A 26,795-nucleotide genomic window follows, 5' to 3' on the forward strand; every position below is an offset into this window, starting at 1 on the left:
TTTTGGAGCAGTGGTTTCTTCCTTGGTGAGCGGCCTTGTTTTACTATGGATACTTTTGTACCCAGAACAGCATCTTTGCTGTTCTCGGATTGATTTGCACTTTTCTCAAAGTACATTCATCTCTAGGAGACAGAACACTTCTACCTGAGCGGTCTCATGTTTATACAAACGATGGTACGCAAGTACAGATTAACGTGGTAACTTCAGGTGTTTGGAAATTGCTCCTAAGGATGAATCAGACTTGTCGGTCTACGTTTCCCATGTCAAGCAGAGGCACGCCTTGAAATACATCCACAGGTACACCCCCAAAAGCCATAACAATTTTTATGCACAAAGATGTCCTGACTTGCCAAAACTATAGTTTATTAACAAGAGATTTGTGGAGTGGTTGAAAAACCAGTTTTAATGACTCCAACCTAAGTGTGTAAACTTCCGGCTAAACACAATACTGTGCCAATTTCATATTTGTGGATCCTTTAATAAATACTTATACCCTCCTTCCTCTGGTTAATTTCAGACATAGCTTACCAAAGTTAAGAGGCATTTTGTAGCCAAAAACATGCCATCACACTGCATTTACTTGAATATCTTTAAGGATTGCATTCTTTCAACATGAATTGCTCAAAGCCCAGAAATAGGCAGTTTGTCTCCAATAGATGCATTGAATGTGTACTAAACATGAAGCTCATTATTGGATTTCAAGGAGAGGACCATTGAGTGTAACCATGATAAAGCACTTGCGGGGCCAGTCATGACATCCAAACAAAGTAACCTCTCCAAATAGTGGTGGTAAAAAGCATTAATCAGAATATTTAATTGCAATTTATTACAGTACAACTTAGTATAAAAATAATAACATGAATATAAGGAACATACATACTCAGGTGGGCCCGTTTCTTCAAACCTTAACCCAATCTTTAAAGTTGTCATCTCTTGATTAGTAATGCCAATGTGGTGATTTGACTTGTGGCTCAGGTCAGAGAATAAACAGCCATTTCTGCTCTCTGCTGGTCAAAAAAAGGAACAGCAGCACAGCAAATCACGTATTACTGCTTGCTACCTACAGCTAGTTCCAATGTAATTGGCTGCAGGACAATGCTAGATGTATAACAATGATAGGAGGGGGCTGAAATGGGGACAAACTAAATTGCGTCAAGAAAAAATATATACCTGTGGGACAATGGAAGGGTGGTAGTGGGGGCAGGTGTGACATTTCATAGTGTGGGAATTAAAATAGGAGTCGGAGGTCCCACTGGAAGTTGTGGATGTGTTTGTCTGTACAAGTGTGCATCCGTCTGTCTATGAATCCTCATCTCCGTTGACACTGTCACCATCGTCTCCATCCACATGTTCTCCTTCCTCCTCTTCGTCGTCATCATCATCCCTGTCTTGACTCTTTACCTGAGAGACCAACGATTGATTAGGTGGTGAGTACAAACAATCCAATAAGCATAAATACACCACCATTCATCTTTTGCAGCATCATGACATTTCTCCCCCCACCTCCTCTTCTAGCAGGTCCCCCTCAGAGTCGTTGAGCTCCTGGTTCTCCCTCTCCCTCTTGATGCTCTCCTCCTTCTTGTTGCTGGAGTGCTGCAGTGAGGACACCGCTCCAGGTTCAGGCTTGGCACCTTTCCCTTCTGCCCAGAGAAACAGGTCAAACCAGACAGATAAAAAGGCGTCAAAGAAAGTTGAAGATGAAATCCATCTGTGTATACAAGTCTGCTGAATACGGAGATACATAAACAGTACAAACTAGCTCATGAATGTGTTTGTTAAACTTTGAACACATGATTCAGGTGACCCTCCTGCACCCTACCTGACTTCTTGCCGTGGTCCTTCTCCATGCGGCCTAGGCTCTCCAGCAGATAGTCTACTTTGTGTTTAATCAGCGTCAGCTCCTTCTTGATGGTCTGCAGGTCATCTGTTTTCACTGAAAGAGGAAGCGGGAGAAGAAATGTTTTAGAGAGCTTTTTTGACCACACTGCCCAATGAAGCTGTTTGACAACTGTCATTAGCCACGTGATTCATCTTAAGCATTGACAGCATGAACTGCACCAGAGTGCTGTAACTCTGCTAGCGCGCAAGTGTATTACGAGTAGTATGTCAGTTGAGTGGTTAGAGCAGAGGGCTGGGTACTAACTTGTTCTTGATGCCCTCTGGCTGCTCTTGGAGGAGAAACTGGCCTTGGTGCGGCGGCTACCCCCTCCAGTCATGCTGACCCGCGGGCGCTTGGATGGGATCACTGCTCGGGACAGGGGTGGAGGAGGAGGGGGCACGCGGGACGGGTACGAGTACACTCTGAGAATAGAGTAATGAATGAACCAACTTTTTAATTTACTCTAATTCCTCTTGCATATTAAGTTTATTTAACTTGAGCTAAAACAGGATATGGGAACAGACAAAGCACTGGGCTCACCGGTCATAGTAATCTCTCTGGAAGTCGTAGTCCAGATCAAATGTGGGACTGCTGTGGGGAGAAAATTAGTGGTCAAAAAGATACATGCATGCAGTGGAAGAGGCAGAGGAGGAAAGACCATGTTCATATTAATATTAGATATTTAAAAACGTGGTTCTTTACATTGAATCGGACCTGTACATGTCTCCCGCAGAGCGCTTTGTGGTCTTTGACCTGTGGGGTTTGGGTTCTCCGGCCAAGTTAATGTCTGAGGAAGAGAGGACAGAGTCAGTCTTGGAAATACAATCTTTATCCATATTCTGTAGTCACAAAGAGCCACCTTTAAAAACAGTTATCCTCCAAACAGGCAAGATGCCATACCCTAAAATGTCAGTTTTGTTCATTACCCAAAGAACCCTGAGGCCAATTTGAGGCATTGCTCACCAGCTCCAGAAGCTAGCTTTAGTTCTTACCCAGCACCTGTCCCACGATCATGCGTCCGTCCTCACCCCCTACGGCAGCCCGGGCGCATCTCTCGTTGACGAACTGGACGAAGGCAAAGCCCTTGTGCACAGAACAGCCCACGATCTTGCCATACTTGCTGAAGATGGCCTCCACGTCAGTCTTGGTGACCAGTAGCGTGTTGAGGTTTCCGATGAAGACCCGGGAGTTGAGCGAGCGAGGGTCTGTCTTGTTGGTCACGTTGCTGGCCATCAGGGCACTGGTGGTGGGGGACCGACTGGTGGAGACAGATGAAATCTCAATTATCAACGGTGTCACTGCAAGAACACTACTCAACCATCTTTTTATATAAATAACAGAGTGGCAGGGAATGTTCCTAATAAAACACTGTTGTTGACCTTATTCAGGTCCTATATCAACAGCATCACCAAGACATCGAAAATAGTTTTGAAGCATCTTATGCTCCAGCCCTGTCACCTCCACAAATGATTTGTTTTATGATTGTGTAGCATCTTAAAAAGTCTCCAGATGTCCATGTGTTGGTAGTATAGTAATTATGCTTAATATCGGTGGTACATCATCTCTGGTGCAAATCCAGACGGTCCTACTGTAAAAAAGACCCTGAATAAGCAGCAATAATCAGACAACACCCATCACAATATATAAAAACACCATTACGTCATACTTGTGGCTGTACATCACACTTCAATTGATATACAAACCAAAACTCACTCAATACAATTTATTTTTTACAAATAAATGGATGCACATGAGTGTCCACTGACTGTTCAGACAACAGGATATTAGAATGGTGTGGAGGGGGCAATATGCAGGTTTTGGAGCAGGGTTTGTTTTATATTGCCTGAATTGCAAATCTGGGCAGGGGTCACAGTTAACAAGCATCTAAGAGTAGGAAAGATGTCACGCAACAGGACCAGGCTAATATTTAGCGCTCTAAGCCTACGGGCAGGGAAAGGCACGTGTGTACAAATTAGAAATTTGGTGCTCATAATATTAGTGGCACATGTGGTAATTTGTGGAAGGCTAATATGCAAAGGAGGTTGGGCACAATTGGACATTGGGGAGTGAGAATCTCAATGGCACCGCATACAACCAGTGTGTCAAAAAAGTATGTGTTAACAACCAATGGGGGTTAAATAACAATCACTCACTCCATAGCGTCTTTGTGCACGGCGGTCGTCTGTCAGTTCTTTGACACTGAGGGCAAGGCCAGTGTGTGCGGGCAAGGCCAGTGTGTGAGGGCAGGTGTCTTGGGTGCTCTCAGCAAAAACTACAACTCCAGCAGCACCCTCGGAATGCAGAACTTCACCCCACGACTTATACTGAGGCGGGCGACAGAGATCACACCTCAGTGACATTGTACAGAGTTATTAGTCTTACCTGGTTGGTTTAGTTCATAGTTATGTGCCAAATACAGAGGAAAAACAGGGTTATTGGCATCCTATAGAGGACAAATGATGTAAGACTAGGAGCAGCCTAGCCAATCAGAGATGCAATAGTACTTGTAGTTGCACATTATGCAAATGAATCAACATGTTGATAGATTGTGTTATTATGGTTCAGGCATCCATTACAGGGATAAGTCATAGTAGATAATGTGGTAATCACTGACAAGTCTTTTCAGATTTACTATAAGAGTAGTCATTTGTGATGCACACAGGGAAATAACATTGGGATGTTGTTTTGCATGAACATTTGGAGTTGCTAAAAGGTAGTACTACACCTACTTTGAGGACTTCACAAGCAGTGTATGTTCTGCACAGGGGCCACCAGAACACTCACGCTGCTTATGGGCCTACAGCAGCACCGCATGAGGTGGTGTGTGGGAGGCGGGAGCTGTGCACTGCAGAGTTGAATGTCCCGACTCATTTTATAGAACTCAAGTGTGCAGATATGATAGAAGTGAAGATAAAAAAGACAGTGTACTAGGCATGCACCACAGATGAGACCAGACCAAACTAAAACTTGATTAGTAGCCTAATGATGAGTGACATCTAACAAGCTAATCAATCAGTGCTGGGGTCTCTGGCAGGGAGAGGCCTGAGGCACAGCACCACAACTCTGAACATTCGTGATTCACCACCTGACTTCCAAAGTAAATGCTAGTAGCTAGAATCGCTTTTGAATGGCACTTACTGATAACTTTAACACTTGTTTAGACGTTGATTAAATCAGGTTCATTAAAAACAACAATTTTACCAGCCCACACCGTGCCAAGGCAGCCTAAATAACCTCAATCTGCACCATCGAGCTAACTAGTAGTCAAAGACTATAGTATTATATTAGATAAACCTAGCTAGTTTTATATTGCTTTTGGGTCTAGCAAAGAGACTGAGCAAGGACAAAGTACATAACTGCATCATTCATAAAGTAACTTTTAATTAGTGTAACAAAAATAACAAATGTCTGTCGTCGGTCACATTAATTCTACGGTTATGAACCTAAAATAACATTAATCTATTCGCTAACAATGGACAACCAGCATTTCTTGCAGAAAAAAAAAACAATTCCCGCAAAAATAGCGTTCCTGTACCAGTCGGACTCCAAAACCAGCTAATCACAAAAATAAAATAAAAACACCACAAGCCTAAACGTATGTGCAACATGTTATGGATATCTAACAACAAAAATGGTCAAAATTGAAATGAATTCAACAAGGTTAGCACGCTAGAGATAAAATCCACAAGGTTAACTAGTTAGCTTACATGTTAGCCAACCAGCAAAGTTAACACATAGAACTGCAGCCCTGTTGTAGTTATCGTCCACAAAGAAAGCAGTCTTCGCAGTTATTGTCTTAAAAAGCTCTGCTTATTACAACTCAGTTTGCAAGACAACAAAAGCTGGCAAAAACTGTATAAAAAGTAATGGGATCCTGCTAGCTAGGCTGTTGTTGGGCCAACTTGCCATCTACCTAGCTTTAAGAAATGGAACCATTAATGAGTTAGCTAGCCGCTCGCTCAAATAGAAAAATACATTAAAAAAAGTTAAATTCCAAAGATACTGCAAAGTCAGAGGAAAAAATACTCACCGGGAGCTTAAATATTTAAATGGCTTATATTTCAGCTAAATCAGTCATTAGTGCTAGTTCTACGGTCGTCTTCTTGCGGCTAAAATAAGCTGTTTTCAACCCTGCACGAAATGGCGCAGCACCCAACAAAGGGGAGGTAGCCAAGACTCCTTCTTCTACTTCGGTATAATGGCGTTCGCAAATTTTGTTAATGCATGCTGCCACCTACTGTGCGGTAGTGTGTATTGAATCACCTTACCTTTTGTGACGTTAAAGGGAAAAACTTGCACCACCAAGTAACCATACACATATGTCACTATTTAATAAAATCACTACCCTATTCCACTACTTTCCCCTAACTGATTCTACACTAGGCTGACAGCCTGAGAGGAGGGGAGTCACAGGACACCCCCACAATTGACGCAGTTTTTCCACCAATACTACACATTCCTTTGTCCCATGCCCTCCTGCACACTTCTCACATCTCGGAATCTCCCTCCTACACACTTCTGCAACATGACCATAAACTAGGCATTTGAAAATCTTAGTGGGTTCGGCACAAATGCTCTCCCTGGATAACTGACATATCCTAACATGACTTTATCAGGTAAAGACTGCTTCAAAACTCAAAAGGACAGTGTAAAATATGGGTTGTTTATGAATTCGAAGGACCAATAAAAAAAATTAGGCCGGTAGCAACCACCACCAGGTGCCCGTTCAGAACAAGAGAAAGCAGTTGTTCCAGTTCAAGGATTTAATGAAGATCCACATGTAACGGATGTGAAACGGCTAGCTTAGTTAGCGGTGTGCGCTAAATAGCGTTTCAATCAGTGACGTCACTTGCTCTGAGACATTGAAGTAGTAGTTCCCCTTGCTCTGCAAGGGCCGCGGCTTTTGTGGAGCGATACTTCGTGGGTGACTGTTGTTGATGTGTGCAGAGGGTCCCTGGTTCGCGCCCGGGTATGGGCGAGGGGACGGTCTGAGGTTATACTGTTACACACACACACACACACACACACACACACACCACTCTCTCTCTGATACTAATTGAGGTTCTGTAATGAAAAGAGGAGAACTTAGGCTATGGCACAGCATGGGAAAATATATGCCTATTTGCATGTCAACAACTAAACAGGCTATGTGGACCCAAAAACATGCTAGATGCACAAGGAACAATAGAGCAAAGTAGAAATATCTACACATTTTAAAACATAAGCATGAGCGATCTACATCTGAAAATAGCCTAGCACCACAGACAAATGCTAACACATGCTAATCGCTAATACGCATGCTAAATAGTAATGCATTCTGGATGACAATGCTAATGCTAACGCTAGCAGGAGTACGCAAGCTAGCAAGTGTAACACAAATAGTACATATTTACAACAGACACTATTTAGCTCCAAACAACAAGACATCAGGATTTTGGCATTTACATTTAGCTGCACGCACAATAACATCAGCAAGAAAAGCAATTTCTTCTAAGCAGGTAAAATAAGCAGGAGAAAAACAGGTTGATCATCTTAATGGAAACTATACACTGCCTGAGGCCCTGCCTGGTCGGGTATTACCTTAAGTCCTGGGAAAGAAGGCTGCTTATTGGCTAATAAAATTATGATGATTGGCGTGAACTTATTCCAAAAGGAAATCCAAAAGAAAGTTGGGGTCTTGGAAAGGTGATGAGCTGGCCGTTTTAACAGACAGACAATGTCTTTTCAGTTTTTACAATGCTCCCCACCAGGTCTGCATCTCACTAAATAGCGGGCATCAAGGACAAGATCATTTTTAATTTCAGTTGCTCCACCTCAACACTTAACACCACTCTAGTAATCACTCCTTTCAAAGGCGCCCTGGTCCGGAGAGCAAGTCACAGGTCTTGTCCCTAGTCCCTAATCGCGTGACACAAAGCACCCATTCCCTCTGGATGGAAGAAGGCCTCTTCAAGCTACCTTCACCTATTTAACAGTACACAACTTTGTTTTTATCCAGCCTGAGACCACATATGGATCAGCCAAAACGCAGTGATCCACTTTCTCTAAAAATGTCACTCCCTCTGGGCCCAAATCATCCTTTGCATGATCATCAGGGCAAGGCTCGGATTCTGAGGTCTTCGACGAAAACCTGCCACCACAGGTAATTCATCCTCACTATTGTCAGGTTCACTTTCTGAGCCATCAGAGACAGCAGAATATGGTTTTTACTTGGCGCCATTCTTCCTCAACACACATCTTCCCTCTGCAGAACTCAAGTCCTTCTGTTCATCTGATTTAGAATTCCTCACAATCAAATGTCGACTGCATTATCTACCAAGGGAATTCTCTTCGATTATAATCACAGCCGCATATATTCCCCCCCAAGCAGACACATCGATGGCTCTGAACAAACTTTATTTGACTCTTTGCAAACTGGAATCCACATATCCTGAGGCTGCATTCATTGTAGCTGGGGATTTTAACAAGGCTAATCTGAAAACAAGACTCCCTAAATTTTATCAGCATATCGATTGCGCAACCAGCGCTGGTAAAACCTTGGATCATTGCTATTCTAACTTCCGCGACGCATATAAGGTTAAGCGAGTTGTTGGGGAATAATCAGAATTGGTTGGTAACATAGGTAAGATGTTTTATATTCATCATATGTTTGTAAGTTACTAGTTTAGGAGACAAAGCTGAACGATAAATTATGCCTATGCTGTCTGGATATGTGTGTCTTTGCTATAAAGGATCTCAGTAACAATGTGTGAGGGACTCTCTCAGAGAATTCATTGATAGACACTGAATTGATCTGAGAGTCACAGGGTTGTGATAGAGCTCATATAATTAAAGATGGACTTTGTGATAACTAACTCTGACTTGTGTGTGGTTTGCTCTCATGATTTGGTAAATAGAGAAATTTCCACGACATTTGGCGACGAGGAGGGGATGTGAATCTTCACTCGGCGACCGTTCCTGACGATCTAGGTAAATAAATTGTGCACGAGGGATCCCCTAAACTTGGGATCTCAGGGAAACCACACTTCGGGAACGAAGCAGATGGACCAACCTTTGATCTAGGAGGAAGCGAGCCGAGTGGATACCACATCTCGAACTGAGTTTTTTGTCAAGAAAAAGGTGAGTAATTATGACTGTTACGTATACTCTGAGCGCGAATTCCTTTGTAAGGAAGGCACCTTGGCGGCGTAAGCAGGGCCGAGTCAGAGGAGAGTAATCTGGGGGTTTTGTGGACTCAAAAGATACTCTGCACTGTCCGGTTGCGAGTGACCAAGAGCCCTCCTGACACTGAATTGATCACAGTGGGGATTTGGTGAGGTCTGTCGGGGTGAGGGGCCAGGGGACTGTGTATTCTAGGTGAAACACGGCACTTGGTGAAGCCCTATTGGAAGAAGGACCTCATTCTGTGCGTCTGTGTGATTGTCTAAGTGACCCTCAGAGGTGGTGAATTCCAATTATTTTAAATGTGCTAGCCAGGTATGCCCTGGGTTACTCTGTGTGAGTATTTTGTTATGGCATCACTAGGTAATAGTTGTCGGACCGTTCTGTGTGAGCGAGGTAGGGTTGACTCTGTGTTGGCAAACCTTTTTATGTTCTGATGTTCTGTGTGGACGTCTGACCAGTTCTGTGTGAACATCTGACCAATCCTGTGTGGGTGATCCTTAAAGTTCTGTGTGAGTACCTAAGATTTCTTAAGTTTTATATGGATTCTGTGAATTATTTGAAATTATGATAAATTGTATGTGTGTAAAATCAATTACTAGAGATTTGATAAAGTAATGCTGAGAATGATTAGATACAATTTAAACCACCCATTGGTAGACGTATGTAGGTTTTGAGTTGGTATCTTAAATGGATAATTTGATAAAGATGAAGTTTTTAAGCACTATTAAAATAATCTACAAAATCTGGGAAATTGAGCTCTAGAAACTGCTTAGAGTGTGTCCACTTTTGGTTATCTTACCCTAACGATGTAACTATAAATTATAATATAATATAATATAACTACATATTGGATTATCTCCGTCTGGGTGAAACATTTGAAATTTAACTGCCCTTAAGGTCTGAACATGTTATATTTTTTCTTCCCAGTATAAGAAAAATTGCGGGATTTATTGAATAAAACTGAATAAAGTTAGAGAGAATTAAGGGGGAATCTCGATGTAATTTATTTATAATGTCGTACAAAGCCTAAGATTTTCCATCAAACTAATTATCATTGCGTGATTAATGTGATGTAGTAAAGTAATTGAAATACGTTGCATAAGTAAACATAATCTACTTTTATTAAAAGGCGCAATATCTGTTTCCTAGTCATTAACTGTCGATATTAGTCTTTGATTGCTAATATATTCATTTGGAATTTGAGAATCATAGCTGGAGTAACGTTTGTACTATTAAAATTGGGCTATTATTCTTCTGGGAATTGTCGATAGCGACGTGTTTTGATTTTACTTGTAAAATGGGTTTATTTGCGGAGAATCTTAGTTTTTTTTTTTACATAGCATTAATGGTTCAGTGGTAGAATTCTCGCCTGCAACGCGGGAGGCCGGGGTTCCATTCCCGGTCATTACACTGACTGAATTCTGAGTTTTTGATTGTAAATAATCTATTTGTATGTTTTGCCTGGAAAGTTATGGTCGCTAGTGTTTGTATAAGATATAAACTGAACGTTTTAATAGCTTGTCTGTTTCAAATTGATAGAAGGGATACATTGAACGTTTTCAATAGATTGTTTAGGTTAAATTGATAGACTAATTCAACTTAAAATAATAACGAAGCGAATTCTGATGCAAGACGATATCTGTTCACTAAATTATCTGCTGGAATAATGTATTGAGAATTGAGTCGTATTTAAATTACTGTATCAATAGAGAAGACAGTTACCTAAGTTAAAGAAATTCTGAATAATAGCGGGGAGAGGATGGCGATAGGAAGTGATTACCGAAATTATTTTCATTCTTATAGATTGATTGACGCATGTTATAATTTTGGCGCTGCGTGTGTTATTTTTAAAGAAATAGGATACATTTCATAAGTGTGAAAAGCAAAGAGAAGAGGAAGTTATAAAGTTTGGGTATTAATCTTACGATAGAGGTAAGGAAAAACGTTGAAATTAGAGGGGTTATATTTTTGCCCACTGGGGGAAAAAGAAATAGGAGAGTTAAGCTGAAAGTTGTGAGTGAGTAGGACATTGTGAGAACAGATTCTGATGGTTATTGATTCTTGGTTTGATTGTTTAAGTAACACCAGTTAATTTGAGCAGGAAAGTCCATGTAGTCTAACATTATAGTATGTTTCCATTATGTGGAACAATGTCAGGTCATTAAAGGTGATTGCTGGATTGAGTAGTATGAGAATAAGTTTGTTTTGATTTTTACGCTGATGAGACCGCCAACTTTAGAAAGATTTTAGATTTGTTTAAAAAAAATCAGGATTGGTTTTTACTAAATTTATATCAACAGGTTGAAATTATTAGATTTCTGATTAAAAGTTTTTTTAGGAGTTGATTTAACTTAATTAAACATTGTATCATACATATACATTGATTTGATTAAAACTTATGATTAATAATTTGAGATACAGTGGAATTATCATTAGGTTTGGTTTATAGTTCACGTTTGAGTTTCTGAAACGATGTAGTGTAATGAATACTAACTAAGTGTTTTTGTGTTTTGTCCGGGAAAATGGATATTTCACTGTCTCTCTCTGGAATGTTTCCAGGGACTATACTCTTGGGGAGAGTGAGTGAAATTGAGGGTAGTAGCTATTCCCTCCGCAAGGCAATCAAACAAGCTAAGCATCAGTATAGAGACAAAGTAGAATCGCAATTCAACGGCTCAGACACAAGAGGTATGTGGCAGGGTCTACAGTCAATCACGGATTACAAAAAGAAAACCAGCCCAGTCACGGACCAGGATGTCTTGCTCCCAGGCAGACTGAATAACTTTTGTGCCCGCTTTGAGGACAATACAGTGCCACTGACACGGCCCACAACCAAAACATGCGGACTCTCCTTCACTGCAGCCGAGGTGAGTAAAACATTTAAACGTGTTAACCCTCACAAGGCTGCAGACCCAGACAGCATCCCCAGAGCATGCGCAGACCAGCTGGCTGGTGTGTTTACGGACATATTCAATCAATCCTTATCCCAGTCTGCTGTTCCCACATGCTTCAAGACGGCCACCATTGTTCTTGTTCCCAAGAAAGCTAAGGTAACTGAGCTAAACGACTACCGCCCCGTAGCACTCACTTCCGTCATCATGAAGTGCTTTGAGAGACTAGTCAAGGACCATATCACCTCCACCCTACCTGACACCCTAGACCCACTCCAATTTGCTTACCGCCCAAATAGGTCCACAGACGATGCAATCTCAACCACACTGCACACTGCCCTAACCCATCTGGACAAGAGGAATACCTATGTGAGAATGCTGTTCATCGACTACAGCTCAGCATTTAACACCATAGTACCCTCCAAACTCGTCATACCCTGGGTCTCGACCCCGCCCTGTGCAACTGGGTACTGGATTTGGAGGAGGAGGTGAGGGCCCTCGGAGTGTGGTGTCAGGAAAATAACCTCACACTCAACGTCAACAAAACTAAGGAGATGATTGTGGACTTCAGGAAACAGCAGAGGGAACACCTCCCTATCCACATCGATGGGACAGTAGTGGAGAGGGTAGTAAGTTTTAAGTTCCTCGGCGTACACATCACAGACAAACTGAATTGGTCCACCCACACAGACAGCATCGTGAAGAAGGCGCAGCAGCGCCTCTTCAACCTCAGGAGGCTGAAGAAATTTGGCTTGTCACCAAAAGCACTCACAAACTTCTACAGATGCACAATCGAGAGCATCCTGTCGGGCTGTATCACCGCCTGGTACGGCAACTGCTCCGCCCACAACCGTAAGGCTCTCCAGAGGGTAGTGAGGTCTGCACAACGCATCACAGGGGGCAAACTACCTGCCCTCCAGGACACCTACACCACCCGATGTCACAGGAAGGCCATAAAGATCATCAAGGACAACAACCACCCGAGCCACTGCCTGTTCACCCCGCTATCATCCAGAAGGCGAGGTCAGTACAGGTGCATCAAAGCTGGGACCGAGAATTGATGGGAATTGATGGGAATTGATGTAAAATATATCACTATTCACTTTAAACAATGCTACTTAATATAATGTTTACATACCCTACATTATTCATCTCATATGTATACGTATATACTGTACTCTATATCATCTACTGCATCTTTATGTAATACATGTATCACTAGCCACTTTAAACTATGCCACTTTGTTTACATACTCATCTCATATGTATATACTGTACTCGATACCATCTACTGCATCTTGCCTATGCCGCTCTGTACCATCACTCATTCATATATCTTTATGTACATATTCTTTATCCCTTTACACTTGTGTGTATAAGATAGTAGTTTTGGAATTGTTAGTTAGATTACTTGTTGGTTATTACTGCATTGTCGGAACTAGAAGCACAAGCATTTCGCTACTCTCGCATTAACATCTGCTAACCATGTGTATGTGACAAATACATTTGATTTGATTTGATTTGCAGTCGAATCTTCTCCTTCTTCCTTGCTGTCCATAACCACATCTATCCGTTCACCACACTCTTGCTGTGCCTTCATCCGCTGTATTGCTTGCAGAGCACGCAGTGATGGCTTTTTTTTTCCAAAACCCAACTTCCGTTCCCTAGCCCAATTTACAAGTCTGGCTATCTCTGGCCTCTCCATGCTTCCCGACCCTAGATCAATAACATACCTAGCAACGCACAACCAACTCACTCCGCCATTCTCTCATCACTTCTCCCCCCGGAAGCCAAGACTTGTATTAACTCCGCCTTAAGGCATCCGCATGATTTCCAGCAGAAACGGTTCGAAAGAGTTCTTGCATATGTTATGAAATTATTTTGTGAAGAGCTTCATTTTAGAGAAAGGTAAGTTTTTTTTCGGCTGTTTGGCACACATTTTTTGGGGAGGCACGCCGAAGTAGGTAGCTGAAGTCTACGTCCCTTCGTCGGTGATTGGTCAACAGTAGGGATTCTTCAATAAAGTTTGTTGTTATTCAATGAGAGACAACTCACTTTCATGCACATTTTTTAATTGAGAAATACTGCACCAAACATCTTAGTTAGATGTATAATTGAGCAACTAAGATCTCCTCTGCCAAAATGTCAAAATTAATGACAGATTTCTAGAGTTATCTTAGAATAATTCTGACTATTTTGAGGCTACGGTGTCTCAAAATGGACAAACTGTAATATTGCCGCTGTTTTCCAAGCTAAGGTCTTTTAAGGGAAAAGGCAAGCACACTTTTTTGGTTCACCTAGCCGAAAACAGCACCTCAAGAGTAAAAATGAACAGTTTAGGTTTCCATAGCCGCAGGCAGAACAGTTGAAACTGGAACAGCGGCAAGGCCAGGTGAACTGGGGACAGCAAGGAGTCATCATGCCAGGTAGTCCTGACGCATGGTCCTAGGGCTCAGGTCCTCCGAGAGAGAGAGCATACTTAAATTCACACAGGACACCGGATAAGACCCCCATTCGGAGTCAGTGTCACTGTGAAAGAAAATGTTCAGTTAGAATAGTTTCACATATGAGCCCTGTATCAACAGGTATAATAAACAGATATATAGAGAGAGAGTACAGGGAACATAAGGTTGAATATATTATTATGACCTGCTAGATCTACTGTCTCTTTTATATTATGACATTTCAGCTAGATCTACTGTCTTTATTATATTACAACAGACCAGCTGTATCTACTGTCTCCATTTCACTTTGGCCATTGTTGTGGGCCTGCCCTCCCCTCATCAGCCTCAAATAGGCTATTTCATGTGGGTTGGGGTGGGGCGGCAGACACACGCATCACACATAGTATTTTGTGTTTTCGTTATATATTTGGTCAGACCAGGGTGTGACATGGGTTTATTTTGTTGTGTTTCGTATTGGGGTTTTGTAGGCATTGGGATTGCGGCTGAGTAGGGGTGTAGCATAGGTTTGGCTGCCTGAGGCGGTTCTCAATCAGAGTCAGGTGATTCTCGTTGTCTCTGATTGGGAACCATATTTAGGTAGCCGGGGTTTCACTGTGTATTTTGTGGGTGATTGTTCCTGTCTTTGTGTTTGCACCAGATAGTGCTGTTTCGGTTTTCACATTACGTTTATTGTTTTTGTAAGTTCGTGTTTCTTTATTATTTTAATAAACATGGATTGCAATAGCCACGCTGCATTTTGGTCCGATCCTTGCTACACCTCCTCGTCCGAGGAGGAGATAGAAGAAAGCCGTAACAGTTTGAAGCCTGAAATGTGGCAAAAGGTCGCAAAGTTCAAGGGGGCTGAATACTTTTGCAAGGCACTGTATGTGATAGTTGGCTTCTAAACGAGTTGGAAAAAGTGGGTGTGGTGTCAGTTTGTATCAGTTTGGTGTCAGAATGATATCTAATTGACTGATGGACTGTGACTTGCTGGTGACTTTTGTCCATTTGCAATATGTTTAAACAGTGAGGTACCATCACCAAAGTGACATTCTGAAATCAACCCTAACGAGCGATGGAGAGGAACCAGAATCACTGCCCGGCCATCCCGAGTTCATCGGGCCAGTCAATTTTGCATTTCTGCAGGAAATACAATTTGAGTAACGTTATTGTGTATCCAACGTAATGGCGCAGTTTTACGTTTTCCACAACAAATCTACCTACCTCTAGCAACTTACCCTGAAAATTAGTAGCCAACACAGCAACTAACTCTTTTATTCCTGCCTCTAGGCAAAAATATATCCCCTATTTTTGATTGAGTTTTGCTTTAATTCTATCGTCAAAGTAAATCAAACTTTCCCTACTCCAAAATGTTAAAGTACCATGTACTTCGCTAAATTTATAAGAACATTTCGATGGGCACAAATCTATTGTAATTGTCTCTTCATTATTATTTAGAATTCATTAGATTTAGGTAACTGTCTCTTCTTTGGTTCAGCATTTTTAAATACAACTCCATTCCCAATACGTTATTCAAACAGATCATTTAGGCAACAGACACCGTCTTGCATCGAAATTCATTTCGTTATTATAAAAAATGTTTTTTTTAAATTGTCTCCCAATTTTAACCTAAACAATCTATTAAAAAAGTTAAATTTATATCTTCTACAAACACTAGCGACCATATCTTTCTAGGCAAAACGTACAAATAGTTGAATTACAATCAAAAACTCAGATTTTAGTCAAAGCATTTACCGGGAACCGAACCCAGGCCTCTCGTGTAGCAGGCGAGTATTCTTCCACTGAACCACCAAAGCTACATGAATAACTAAAAACTCTCCGCAAATAAACCCACTTTACATTTATCTGTATTCGTAACTCCGGCACCGAGACAACAAAAATAGCCCTAATTTAAAAGCCCAAGCTTTTCCTCAGTGAGTATTCTCATTAATCTCGCTTTCGTTGTTTCTGACTCTCTCTTTTTCTCCCGATTGTCGCGCCTGACCTTCCCCTTAGTTAAATCACAATCTCGTGATTATGTCCTAACCTGTCACAATGTTTGCAGGGAGTTTTACACTCCCGGGTGAGATGTCCTAAATTATTGCAATTTAAACATTTTCTCTTTTTCTTTTGACTTACCCTATCCACTTTTCTCAACTTTCTCTACCTCTATTATCCCTCCTTTGGCTCCAGCAGGCTCCACATATGTGGGTGGTGGTTGTGCGCGTAGCTCCTCCAGCCGTATTCTCACCACCACTATTTAATCAACAGGATTACCTCTGTATGCTTGTTATACTAGAGAAGGATATAGTTTGTTACTCTCAATCCCGCCCAATTGGCTAACTTTTTCACCTGCAGGAGCGGAGGGCAGCGTATCTTGGCTCTCTTTGTTTTTTCTCTTCTTATCCCCCTCTACTATTTTTCTGGCTTCCAAAAGCCAGACCCTAACTGTATACAACCCCTGTTTATTCTGCTTCTTCACATCATTGCCACATTCCTTATGTATCTGTTTTATTAGCAATTCTAGTTTTTCAACATTCAGCCTCCCATCAAATTCATACTTCTTACTCCATTTTGGACAGAAATCTATGTTTCTCTTATATGTCTGTTCCATAAAACGCTGGTCTCCCAGGACCTCCTTTGAGGATTTACTACCCATGTTTGATAAATCCTTGCCATTACTATTAGTTATGGTATCAATCACTTATCTATGTGTATGTATTTTTTGCCTTCTATGTGTGTGTTCCCACTTTCTACCGCTCTCACAATCTAGGTGTATATATTTCTATGATCTATGCATGTGCTGTTTACCGTTACCTAGTTACAATCTATGTGTATGGATTTATATGTTTCTCTTCCCTGGAAACTTTATCTATAGCGTTGCTATCGATCGGACATTAGATCTCACTTGCACATCTATCAGTTATTACCCAGGGGCCATACATCCCTAGTTAACCTCGGGTTGTTTTATCCAATCTCACTCCGCTACATTAAGTTTCCCTCCTACTTTTTTGGATATTATTTATTTCAGTATTGAATAGGTGCAGTTATTCCGTTCGCATATAATTACCTTGCCTTCTCACCAAGCCTAGTTTATATCCTCACCTGATTTCCTACTAAAGGTTAGGACTTTATTTAGGTATGTCTTTTGAATTAATGGCTGTCCTATTTGTACAAAACAACCGTCCTATCTAACAACACTTACTATATCCCACCCTTAATAACCCTCTAGCAAAGCCCGGATCTATTAAGTTATTTTATTTATGGTAGCGCACCTTACCTCAGATCATTTTGGACCTGCCACACACAAACCCTTGTATATTGGTCATACAGGTAACCCACCACATCTGTTTGGAATAGCGAAGCTCCTATTATGGATAAATCCTAAACATTTTTAGAACACCAAATCAAAGATAACTTACATCATTGCCCCCAAATTTGAAAATAAAGACTATTTACCGTAGTCTTGCAGACTGGGAAAAGCAATGTTCATGAGATTCCGTCACTGTCTCTGTCGACCTTAGATATATATATATATATATATATATATATATATATATATATATATACCGGCCTGTTCTTTGAACCTCAATTCAGATGCCAGGTCTTTAAATAACGGGTCCAGACCTGCTGGTGCACGGTTTTCGGTGTACTACCTTCGGACACAGAGTCAGGTTTGGAAATCCGCTCAAAGGACCAATTGTCAATGGAATTTCATAATTCCTATATATGTTCATTAATTAAAATCATTCTGTCTGTTTCTAAGAATTTGTAAGATTCTTATTTGCATAAAATAGACAGGGACCAGTCTTATTAAAATGAGATAATAGTATTTATTCTCGGAGCGCGCTCAGATTGAACCACGAACAACAGTTTATATCCAAAACATGACCTCATTGGTTATAGAATGAATCTCCTCCTCTCGACCAAAACAAAGCAGGTTCAAATGTTTATTCCAACCCACTAGCCCACTCCTGACACACACAACACATCAAGATTAACTTCTGAAGTCTCACCATTATCTATCACTATTCAGTAGACAGTTCCAGATAACGAAAACCTAGGGAGGCTCTCGCTGTCTTATTTAATTGCCACAGAGTTATAGCTGAGTGGGTTCAGACAAAGGTTAATGAGCCTCTTTGCTTACTTCAAACACACCACACATACCTCTCCAACTAAGTTGGAATGGTGTTTATTATGTTTAATTACTCCTTGTTCATGCTACATAATCCCTTCCTTATGAATTAACATTATTAATCAGATATTGTAAAACAGGGTAGAATTAAATTAGTTACAGTTCTATTTAAATGTAGATATTGTTTAGTCATTATTCATAAAATTCCTATCACTTTTTCAACCTCTCCCTGTCTGAGTCTGTAATATCAACATATTTCAAGCAGACCACCATAGTCCCTGTGGCCAAGAACACTAAGGAAACCTGCCTAAATGACTACTGACCCTTAGCACTCACGTCTGTAGCCATGAAATGCGTTGAAAGGCTGGTCATGCCTCACATCAACACCATTATCCCAGAAACCCTAGACCAACTCCAATTGGCATATCGCACCAACAGATCCACAGATGATGCAATCTCTATTACACTCCACACTGCCCTTTCCCACTTGGACAAAAGGAACACCCATGTGAGAATGCTATTCATTGACTACAGCTCAGCGTTCAACACCATAGTGCCCTCAAATGCTCATCACTAAGCTAAGGACCCTGGGACTAAACACCTCCCTCTGCCACTGGATCCTGGACTTCCTGACGGGCCGCCCCCAGGTGGTAAGGGTAGGTAACAACACATCCGCCATGCTGATCCTCAACACGGGGTCCCCTCAGGGGTGCATGCTCAGCCCCCTCCTGTACTCCCTGTTCTCTCATGATTGCACGGCCAGGCATGACTCCAACACCATCATTAGGTTTGCTGATGACACAACAGTGGTAGGCCTGATCACCGACAACAATGAGACAGCCTATAGGGAGTAGGTCAGAGACCTGGCCGTGTGGTGCAAGGACAACAACCTCTCCCTCAACGTGATCAAGACAAAGGAGATGATTGTGGCCTACAGGAAAAGGAGGACCGAGCATGCCCCCATTCTCATCGACGGGGCTGTAGTGGAGCAGGTTGAGAGATTCAACTTCCTTGGCATCCACATCACCAACAGACTAACATGGTCCAAGCACACCAAGACACTCATGAAGAGGGCACAACAAAACCTATTCCCCCTCAGGAGACTGAAAAGATTTGGCATGGGTCCTCAGTTCCTCAAAAGTTTTGCTGGTCAACCTATGCCATTCTCCAGGACCAGAGTTACCTGGAGTTATGACGCGTTCACTTGCTAGTCGGAACCAGGAAACTCTGAATTTTCCGACATGATATCTGGTTGAATGTGGAATGTGCAAAACTACAGTTTCCTAGTTCTGACTAGCACGTGAACGCAGAATAACTTGCCTTGCTGGCCCGCCCTTTCGCCATTCATGCAGTTGAAAATTCTGAAAAAGGTTGTGAACTGCACACAGTATATTGATTGACGCCCACAGTGCAAATGTATTAACTGGTGTATGACACATGACTTCTCCTTTTCTAAATGGTAATTAATTTGTAGCCTACTGACCATGTCATAAATTGTGATCAAGTAAAACAAGGACATATGTTTGTTATAATAATGTGATATTTGTTATGAGAATCTTCTCAATGTTCATAAACTGAACTTCAATTAAACAACTCTGTCGGTTACTAAGAATTTGTAAGGTTTTTATTAAAATGAAACAGTCAGAGGCCAGTAGTCTACCATAGTCAGCAGTTTAGAATTTCCTGTACATTGGTCTATATACCTCACATTTCGTCATAAATGTCCCTCCTCCTCTCAGAAACAATGACAATATAGTTCATAAGTCTTCTCCTACTCATACATTGTCTGCCACCTATTATACAATCTACTACAAGCCCAAGGTCTCTCCCCTCCCTGGGTGGGGACAGAATGTCCTGTAAGGAACACAGTAGTACAGCTTGTCTGTCGATAGCTCCTCTTATCATTTGTTTCACACTTGCACCCTGCCCCGCCCCCCTTTCAGAAAAGCTAAGGAGATGATTGTGGACTTCAGGAAACAGCAGAGGGAACACCCCCCTATCCACATCGATGGAACAGTAGTGGAGAGGGTAGCAAGTTTTAAGTTCCTCGGCATACACATCACAGACAAACTGAATTGGTCCACTCACACAGACAGCATTGTGAAGAAGGCGCAGCAGCGCCTCTTCAACCTCAGGAGGCTGAAGAAATTCGGCTTGTCACCAAAAGCACTCACAAACTTCTACAGATGCACAATCGAGAGCATCCTGGCGGGCTGTATCACCGCCTGGTACGGCAACTGCTCCGCCCTCAACCGTAAGGCTCTCCAGAGGGTAGTGAGGTCTGCACAACGCATCACCGGGGGCAAACTACCTGCCCTCCAGGACACCTACACCACCCGATGTTACAGGAAGGCCATAAAGATCATCAAGGACATCAACCACCCGAGCCACTGCCTGTTCACCCCGCTATCATCCAGAAGGTGAGGTCAGTACAGGTGTATCAAAGCTGGGACCGAGAGACTGAAAAACAGCTTCTATCTCAAGGCCATCAGACTGTTAAACAGCCACCACTAACATTGAGTGGCTGCTGCCAACACACTGACACTGACTCAACTCCAGCCACTTTAATAATGGGAATTGATGGGAAATGATGTAAATATATCACTAGCCACTTTAAACAATGCTACCTTATATAATGTCACTTGCCCTACATTATTCATCTCATATGCATACGTATATACTGTACTCTATATCATCGACTGTATCCTTATGTAATACATGTATCACTAGCCACTTTAACTATGCCACTTTGTTTACATACTCATCTCATATGTATATACTGTACTCGATACCATCTACTGTATCTTGCCTATGCTGCTCTGTACCATCACTCATTCATATATCCTTATGTACATATTCTTTATCCCCTTACACTGTGTATAAGACAGTAGTTTTGGAATTGTTTGTTAGATTACTTGTTGGTTATTACTGCATTGTCGGAACTAGAAGCACAAGCATTTCGCTACACTCGCATTAACATCTGCTAACCATGTGTATGTGACAAATAAAATTTGATTTGATTTGATTTGACATACTAAATAGGAACAAAAATCCTAGTTCTAATTCTGACTAGAACTACACACATCAGATTTAGATTTATGATTCTAATCAATTTCATACAATCATACAGTGACAGGGTAGAATTCTGTTAGTTATTGTTCTACATTAAATGTATTCATTATTCATAAAATTCATAGCATATTTCAGTTTAATTTTCATTTATTTTGCAATATAGGATAAACATCATGTCTCAAAGTTAGTTAAGTTAACTGTGTGGGTCATCTACATGCACAGATGTGGGATGAACCAGCAAACTGGACCACTGTGTTCAAGTGCTGCAGCCAGACGTCTCAAGCTTATTCAGGAAAGTCGCCTGTTCTCCCCCAGATTCAAATTCTTCCAGCCATGTGTTTCCCGACAGGACATAAGAATAACTTAAAAACAACAGAAATTGTTTAATCAAACAAATCATTATTTCAAAATGAAATGTGGCATGTAATGTAAGAAACAAATCAAACAGATTAATTGTGATCCTAACCTGTCATCATCACCCAGTATTATGTCTTTTGGGTTGCCTATGAATAAATACAATTTATCCTTCTTCAAACCAAGAGATGTCTGGCACATGCGGTGGGCATAGAAATCTCTTTCCGTTTTAACATCCACTTGTAAATCATTCCCTGTAAGACAGCATAAGCAATATTCATTACATGATTCCTCTATCACTCTCTCTTTACTTTTTTATTCTCTCGAGGCAACACAAATAATGATTTTGGGAAAAACTGTAATATTTACCAAGTTTATAGGCCTTTTGAATCTCCATTTTATATTTGATCAGGGTGTTCTCATCCTCTTTTATATGTTTTACTTGAATGTTGTAAACTGCAGACGGAAAACAGAGTGAAAATAAGTGGGTTTGACCAAATATTTTTTGGTAAACATACATCTGTGGCTATCCCTATTCTATTGTAGGTATAGTCATGGCCGCGTGGGAAGTGTTCATGATTCTTTATTAACCATAACACTTGAACGAAATAACAAAGTGGAAAATCCCGAAACAATTCTGTAAGGTGTAATAAACTACACAGAAAACAACTACCCACCAAACACAGGTGGGAAAAAGGCTGCCTAAGTATGATTCCCAATCAGAGACAACGATAGACAGCTGCCTCTAACTGGGAACCATACTTGGCCAAAAACAAAGAAATAGAAAACATAGCAATAACGAAACTAGAATGCCCACCCTAGTCACACCCTGGCCTAACCAAAATAGAGAATAAAAGCCTCTCTATGGCCAGGGTGTGACACTCCCTGTGCTGCTGACGGATATTTAGGTCCACTCATACAAGACTAGTAAAGACCTAGTGCACTACTTCTGTACAATATATATATATATACAGTGGGGCAAAAAGTATTTAGTCAGCCACCAATTGTGCAAGTTCTCCCACTTAAAAAGATGAGAGAGGCCTGTAATTTTCACCATAGGTACACTTCAACTATGACAGACAAAATGAGAAAAACGTTTGACCTCTGTCATTGCCAACAAAGAGTATATAACAAAGTATTGAGATAAACTTTTGTTATTGACCAAATACTTATTTTCCACCATAATTTGCAAATAAATTCATAAAAAATCCTACAATGTGATTTTCTGGATTTTTTCTCTCTCATTTTGTCTGTCATAGTTGAAGTGCACCTATGATGAAAATTACAGGCCTCTCTCATCTTTTTAAGTGGGAAAACTTTCACAATTGGTGGCTGACTAAATACTTTTTTGCCCCACTGTATATATTATAGTTTTTCTTCCTATAAATTATTCTGATTGATCAGGGAGTGCTGCAGCACCCTCAGCACTTCTACTTCCCGCAACTATGGTTGTAGTATGTGTCAGAAGGGTTTATTGGAAGTCAGAGAAATGTGAGTGCTGTTTTACCAGGGTTAGTCCCAACGCAGGCTTCCTCTTCACGGTCAGAAGCTGTTAACGACTCAGCCTTCTTCACGGATGGACAATTTTCTGTCAGATAAAATTAAGGTTGGAAACAATCTTGGGGCGACAAAACAATAGAGTTTCCCAATGCTTAAGAGAACTGGCAAGCAGGCAACATAAAAGTCAAGCTTAGGCAGAGATGCTAAACATGAAGTGAAAACATAGTACATGTGCATACTACAAAAGCAAAATAATCACCACCGTGAAATTTATGAAACTATAAAAATAAGGAATGGCTGCAAAAAAATTGTTAGTAGTAATGATTTGGGCTCCCGAGTGGCGCAGCGGTCTAAGGCACTACATCTCAGTGCTAGTTTCGCGTCACAACAGACCCTGGTTAAATTCCAGGCTGTATTACAACCGGCCATGATTGGGAGTCCCATAGGGCAGCACACAATTGGCCCAGCATCATCTGGGTTAGGATTTGGCCGGGGTAGGCCGTCATTGTAAATAAGAATTTGTTCTTAACTGACTTTCCTACTTAAATGAAGGTTAAATAAAATAAATGTAAACAATTACGTTGCTAATTTAATTTTGTACAGTTGTATAGCTAAACAATGGCCAATCATTAGTTATCTTACAGTAGATCCCTGAAATATCCACCAATATACAGTGGTGGTATGAAATAAGCATCTTACTGTCAATGCACGCACATCCATTCTTGCTGCAGATAATGTCCTCGTCTGTGCTACTCTTAAAGGGGCTGTAGAATCTGGTGCAGCTCTTTTCTGAAACACAGAGGAATATCATTCCGTCAATATTGTTCAGGTTCCATAGCTGTTGCTGGGCTGTACGACTATAAGTGAAAGCGTTTTATTGACGTTATAATATGTAACTTTTTTGGGCGACCCAACCAAATTTGTTTTTTACACCAGCTTTAAACAGTTGAAAAAACAATATTTTTGGTTATGGAAAATATGTTTCACAGAGGTTTAGATGGTACACTGATACTTCCATATTTTGTCACATAAACAGAAATTAGGCAAACTATTAGAATTTTAGCAACCAGGGAATGGCAGAGCGATTTCTGCACAGTGCACCTTTAATAATTGTACAGTCTAAATTTTACATCAGACTCAAATGTTGACACGATGTTGTAAATAAAGATTTTTTACATAAATTCCAGGGGATTCAAAAGTCCTCTATCAGTGCGGTGGAAAGTAGCCGCACATGCCAGGTTTTTGACTGGTGGGGCGGGCACACAGTCCACTTAGTGTTTTAATTTTTTTTAAATGGGAATATAAAGATACATAAGTGGTTGGACACAAGAACTTCAAATAGAAATTGAGAGAATTTTTTGAAACAGTTGTGTTGAACTCCCAAATCAATGGTGGGCCGAACCAAGGACAACCCGTACATTGAAAGGATCTTACCTGACTGGTAATAGGAATACACCCTAATTGAAGAAGGCTGTAGAAGGCGCACAGTAAATTCTTGATACAGAGTCACTGGTACGCAGTAATCAGAATTAAGACTAGGAGATAGCTGAAGAGAATGGAAAAAAAGGCATACACTCACTGTACAAAACATTAAGAACACCTTCCTAATATTGTCTCAAGGCTTAAAAATCCTTCTTTAACCTGTCTCCTCCCCTTCATCTACACTGATTGAAGTGGATTTAACAAGTGACCAATAAGGGATCATAGCTTTCACCTGGATTCACCTGGTCAGGCTGTCATGGAAAGAGCAGGTGTTCATAATGTTTTGTACACTCAGTGTATAGGCTATGGTTATGACACAAAGTTTTCGACTGATCAGTTCACAAGGTCAGGAAAAACTTGTCTTACCTTAGGGCCCAGTGCTTTTCCTGGTCAAGTAACCTGTACCTTCCAATTTGCAAGCCACTACATCACATTTTTACATCCATAATGCTCTATGGTGCTTTCTTAGTTGTTGTAGTTCTAACGCAGGTTGTTTAATAAAAAAAAGGAATAGTTTTAGTTTTTTTATCTGACTTAGAATGCCCCTTACTCTCTACCTTTGCCAGTGTTCTCAATAGGTTTCAAAATTACTTACATCGTATATGTGAATAATGAGAGATCCTTTATCAGAAAGCTCCTTGTCCAGTTGGTAGAAGTGAATCAACTTGTCCCTGCGAGACAACAACTACAAACACAGAAAAATATGGAATGTTCTGTAGCTCAGAGTTCCATGATCAATTAGTGAAGGAGTATATCCTTTTATTGTGTATAGTGTAGATACTAAACATGAAAATGATACTTTCTACATACTGCTACTTTGTTTTGATGACAGTACCTCATTAAGACTTTTATAGTCAGGCACAAAACCTGAAGGAAGAGATACATCCAGAATGGCCATCTTGTTGGAGGTCCCTTCAAGAGGCCTACATTTAGAGAGAGAGATACATATTTAATATGTTAATTCAGATCTTCCACACCACTAACACTACTGTAAATACATTTACATATAGTACTTCGATACCCATCAGTCACTTCCAAAACTTCTACCACAATACATACTGTAAGCATATGCACAAGGGAACAACAAGGGAAATTCTGAGATCCTCAAATATGTGTGTTCTCAATCTATATGTTGTATATGGCTGCAGATAAATGTGTAATTATGTAGTTTTCCTCTCTACTGTCTGCTCTCCACTGTCTGCTAACTTAACAGGATCATATCATCCACATGTACATGCACGTACAGTATACTGTAACTTCCCTTAGTTCTCACCTAACACATATGGTCAGTTTGTAGACACCGACAACACCGTCTGGAGCCTGTGCTTCATCTGCAACAAACAGAGCAGTTACATCCAAAGTGTACTGGCAAAACAAATGGTTGTAATTAAAATATGGTGTGATCAAATAACAGTGATAACATAAAGACACTTGGACAAAAGGGGTTGAGTAAAGCTATTCTTCAGAAAAACAAGAACATACTAATCTTTTCTATTGAATGGCTCATGTTAAATCCTTTGCAAACTGACTGCTCTTTCACAAGCATGGCGTAGTATGTTGTCAGGACCTGAAAAGAGCACAATGATGACAGTATCAGAATTCTTACAGTATGTCATAAATAACATTTTATCATGAGTATGGGAAGAATATTCAAACACATCGAGTATACTACATTAACTGAAATATTTATTGTGCACAAATATCCAAATACAGCTGGAATGATCCACACACCTTTAATTTTGCTCTCCCTGACCCCTTTGCTTCGAAAGTGAAATCCGTCAGCTGTGGTATCTGCAGTAATCAAGTGCATGTAAAATAAAGCCACTAGAATGCAAAAGCCACTACACCATATTTGCCTGTGCTGTTCAAATTGG

At 40.8% G+C, this 26,795-nt stretch overlaps 2 protein-coding genes across 7 annotated transcripts in view; both read right to left on the reverse strand.

Annotated features, from left to right (window-relative positions):
* Window positions 1-784: 784 nt before the first annotated feature.
* LOC112260750 (heterogeneous nuclear ribonucleoprotein C) lies at window positions 785-6,055 on the reverse strand. Of its 6 annotated transcripts, none has more exons than XR_002955049.2 (10): window positions 5,910-6,055; window positions 4,033-4,203; window positions 2,872-3,137; window positions 2,582-2,666; window positions 2,420-2,470; window positions 2,144-2,301; window positions 1,820-1,933; window positions 1,504-1,640; window positions 1,171-1,401; window positions 785-1,004 (listed from the first exon to the last, which is right to left on the reverse strand). XR_002955049.2 is itself a non-coding variant. In XM_024436071.2 (10 exons), exons 3-10 carry the CDS (start codon window positions 4,035-4,037, stop codon window positions 1,300-1,302), a joined length of 918 nt encoding a protein of 305 aa, XP_024291839.1. In that variant the 5' UTR covers window positions 4,038-4,203; window positions 4,609-4,724; window positions 5,910-6,054; the 3' UTR covers window positions 785-1,299. The 6 variants fall into 6 exon arrangements, 5 of the variants coding, with proteins under 5 accessions (XP_024291839.1, XP_024291840.1, XP_024291838.1 ...); XM_024436071.2 differs by adding an exon at window positions 4,609-4,724 and having other exon boundaries at window positions 785-1,401; window positions 5,910-6,054; XM_024436072.2 differs by having other exon boundaries at window positions 785-1,401; window positions 2,594-2,666.
* A 15,659-nt stretch (window positions 6,056-21,714) lies between these two features.
* The window catches only part of LOC112260752 (complement C3), a 49,535-nt gene continuing 44,454 nt past the window's right edge, over window positions 21,715-26,795 (reverse strand). Inside the window, exons 30-40 of the mRNA XM_024436074.1 lie at window positions 26,653-26,712; window positions 26,404-26,488; window positions 26,195-26,252; window positions 25,757-25,844; window positions 25,517-25,606; window positions 24,874-24,985; window positions 24,139-24,228; window positions 23,447-23,527; window positions 22,309-22,395; window positions 22,052-22,193; window positions 21,715-21,947 (exon numbers count right to left, since the gene is read on the reverse strand). Coding sequence (XP_024291842.1) covers window positions 21,842-21,947; window positions 22,052-22,193; window positions 22,309-22,395; window positions 23,447-23,527; window positions 24,139-24,228; window positions 24,874-24,985; window positions 25,517-25,606; window positions 25,757-25,844; window positions 26,195-26,252; window positions 26,404-26,488; window positions 26,653-26,712 — 999 coding nt within the window. The 3' untranslated portion in view covers window positions 21,715-21,841. The remainder of the gene's footprint in view (window positions 21,948-22,051; window positions 22,194-22,308; window positions 22,396-23,446; window positions 23,528-24,138; window positions 24,229-24,873; window positions 24,986-25,516; window positions 25,607-25,756; window positions 25,845-26,194; window positions 26,253-26,403; window positions 26,489-26,652; window positions 26,713-26,795) is intronic.

Source organism: Oncorhynchus tshawytscha, linkage group LG10 (assembly GCF_018296145.1).
Source record: "Oncorhynchus tshawytscha isolate Ot180627B linkage group LG10, Otsh_v2.0, whole genome shotgun sequence".
NCBI lineage: Eukaryota > Metazoa > Chordata > Actinopteri > Salmoniformes > Salmonidae > Oncorhynchus > Oncorhynchus tshawytscha.

Excerpts from the sequence above, each read along its gene's own strand:
- LOC112260750 (XM_024436070.2), bottom strand. Across the intron at positions 2,471-2,581 it reads ATGTACAGGTCCGATTCAAT|CAGTCCCACATTTGATCTGG; the intron begins GTAAAGAACCAC and ends TTCTCCCCACAG. Across the intron at positions 1,402-1,503 it reads GGGACCTGCTAGAAGAGGAG|GTAAAGAGTCAAGACAGGGA; the intron begins GTGGGGGGAGAA and ends TTGGTCTCTCAG.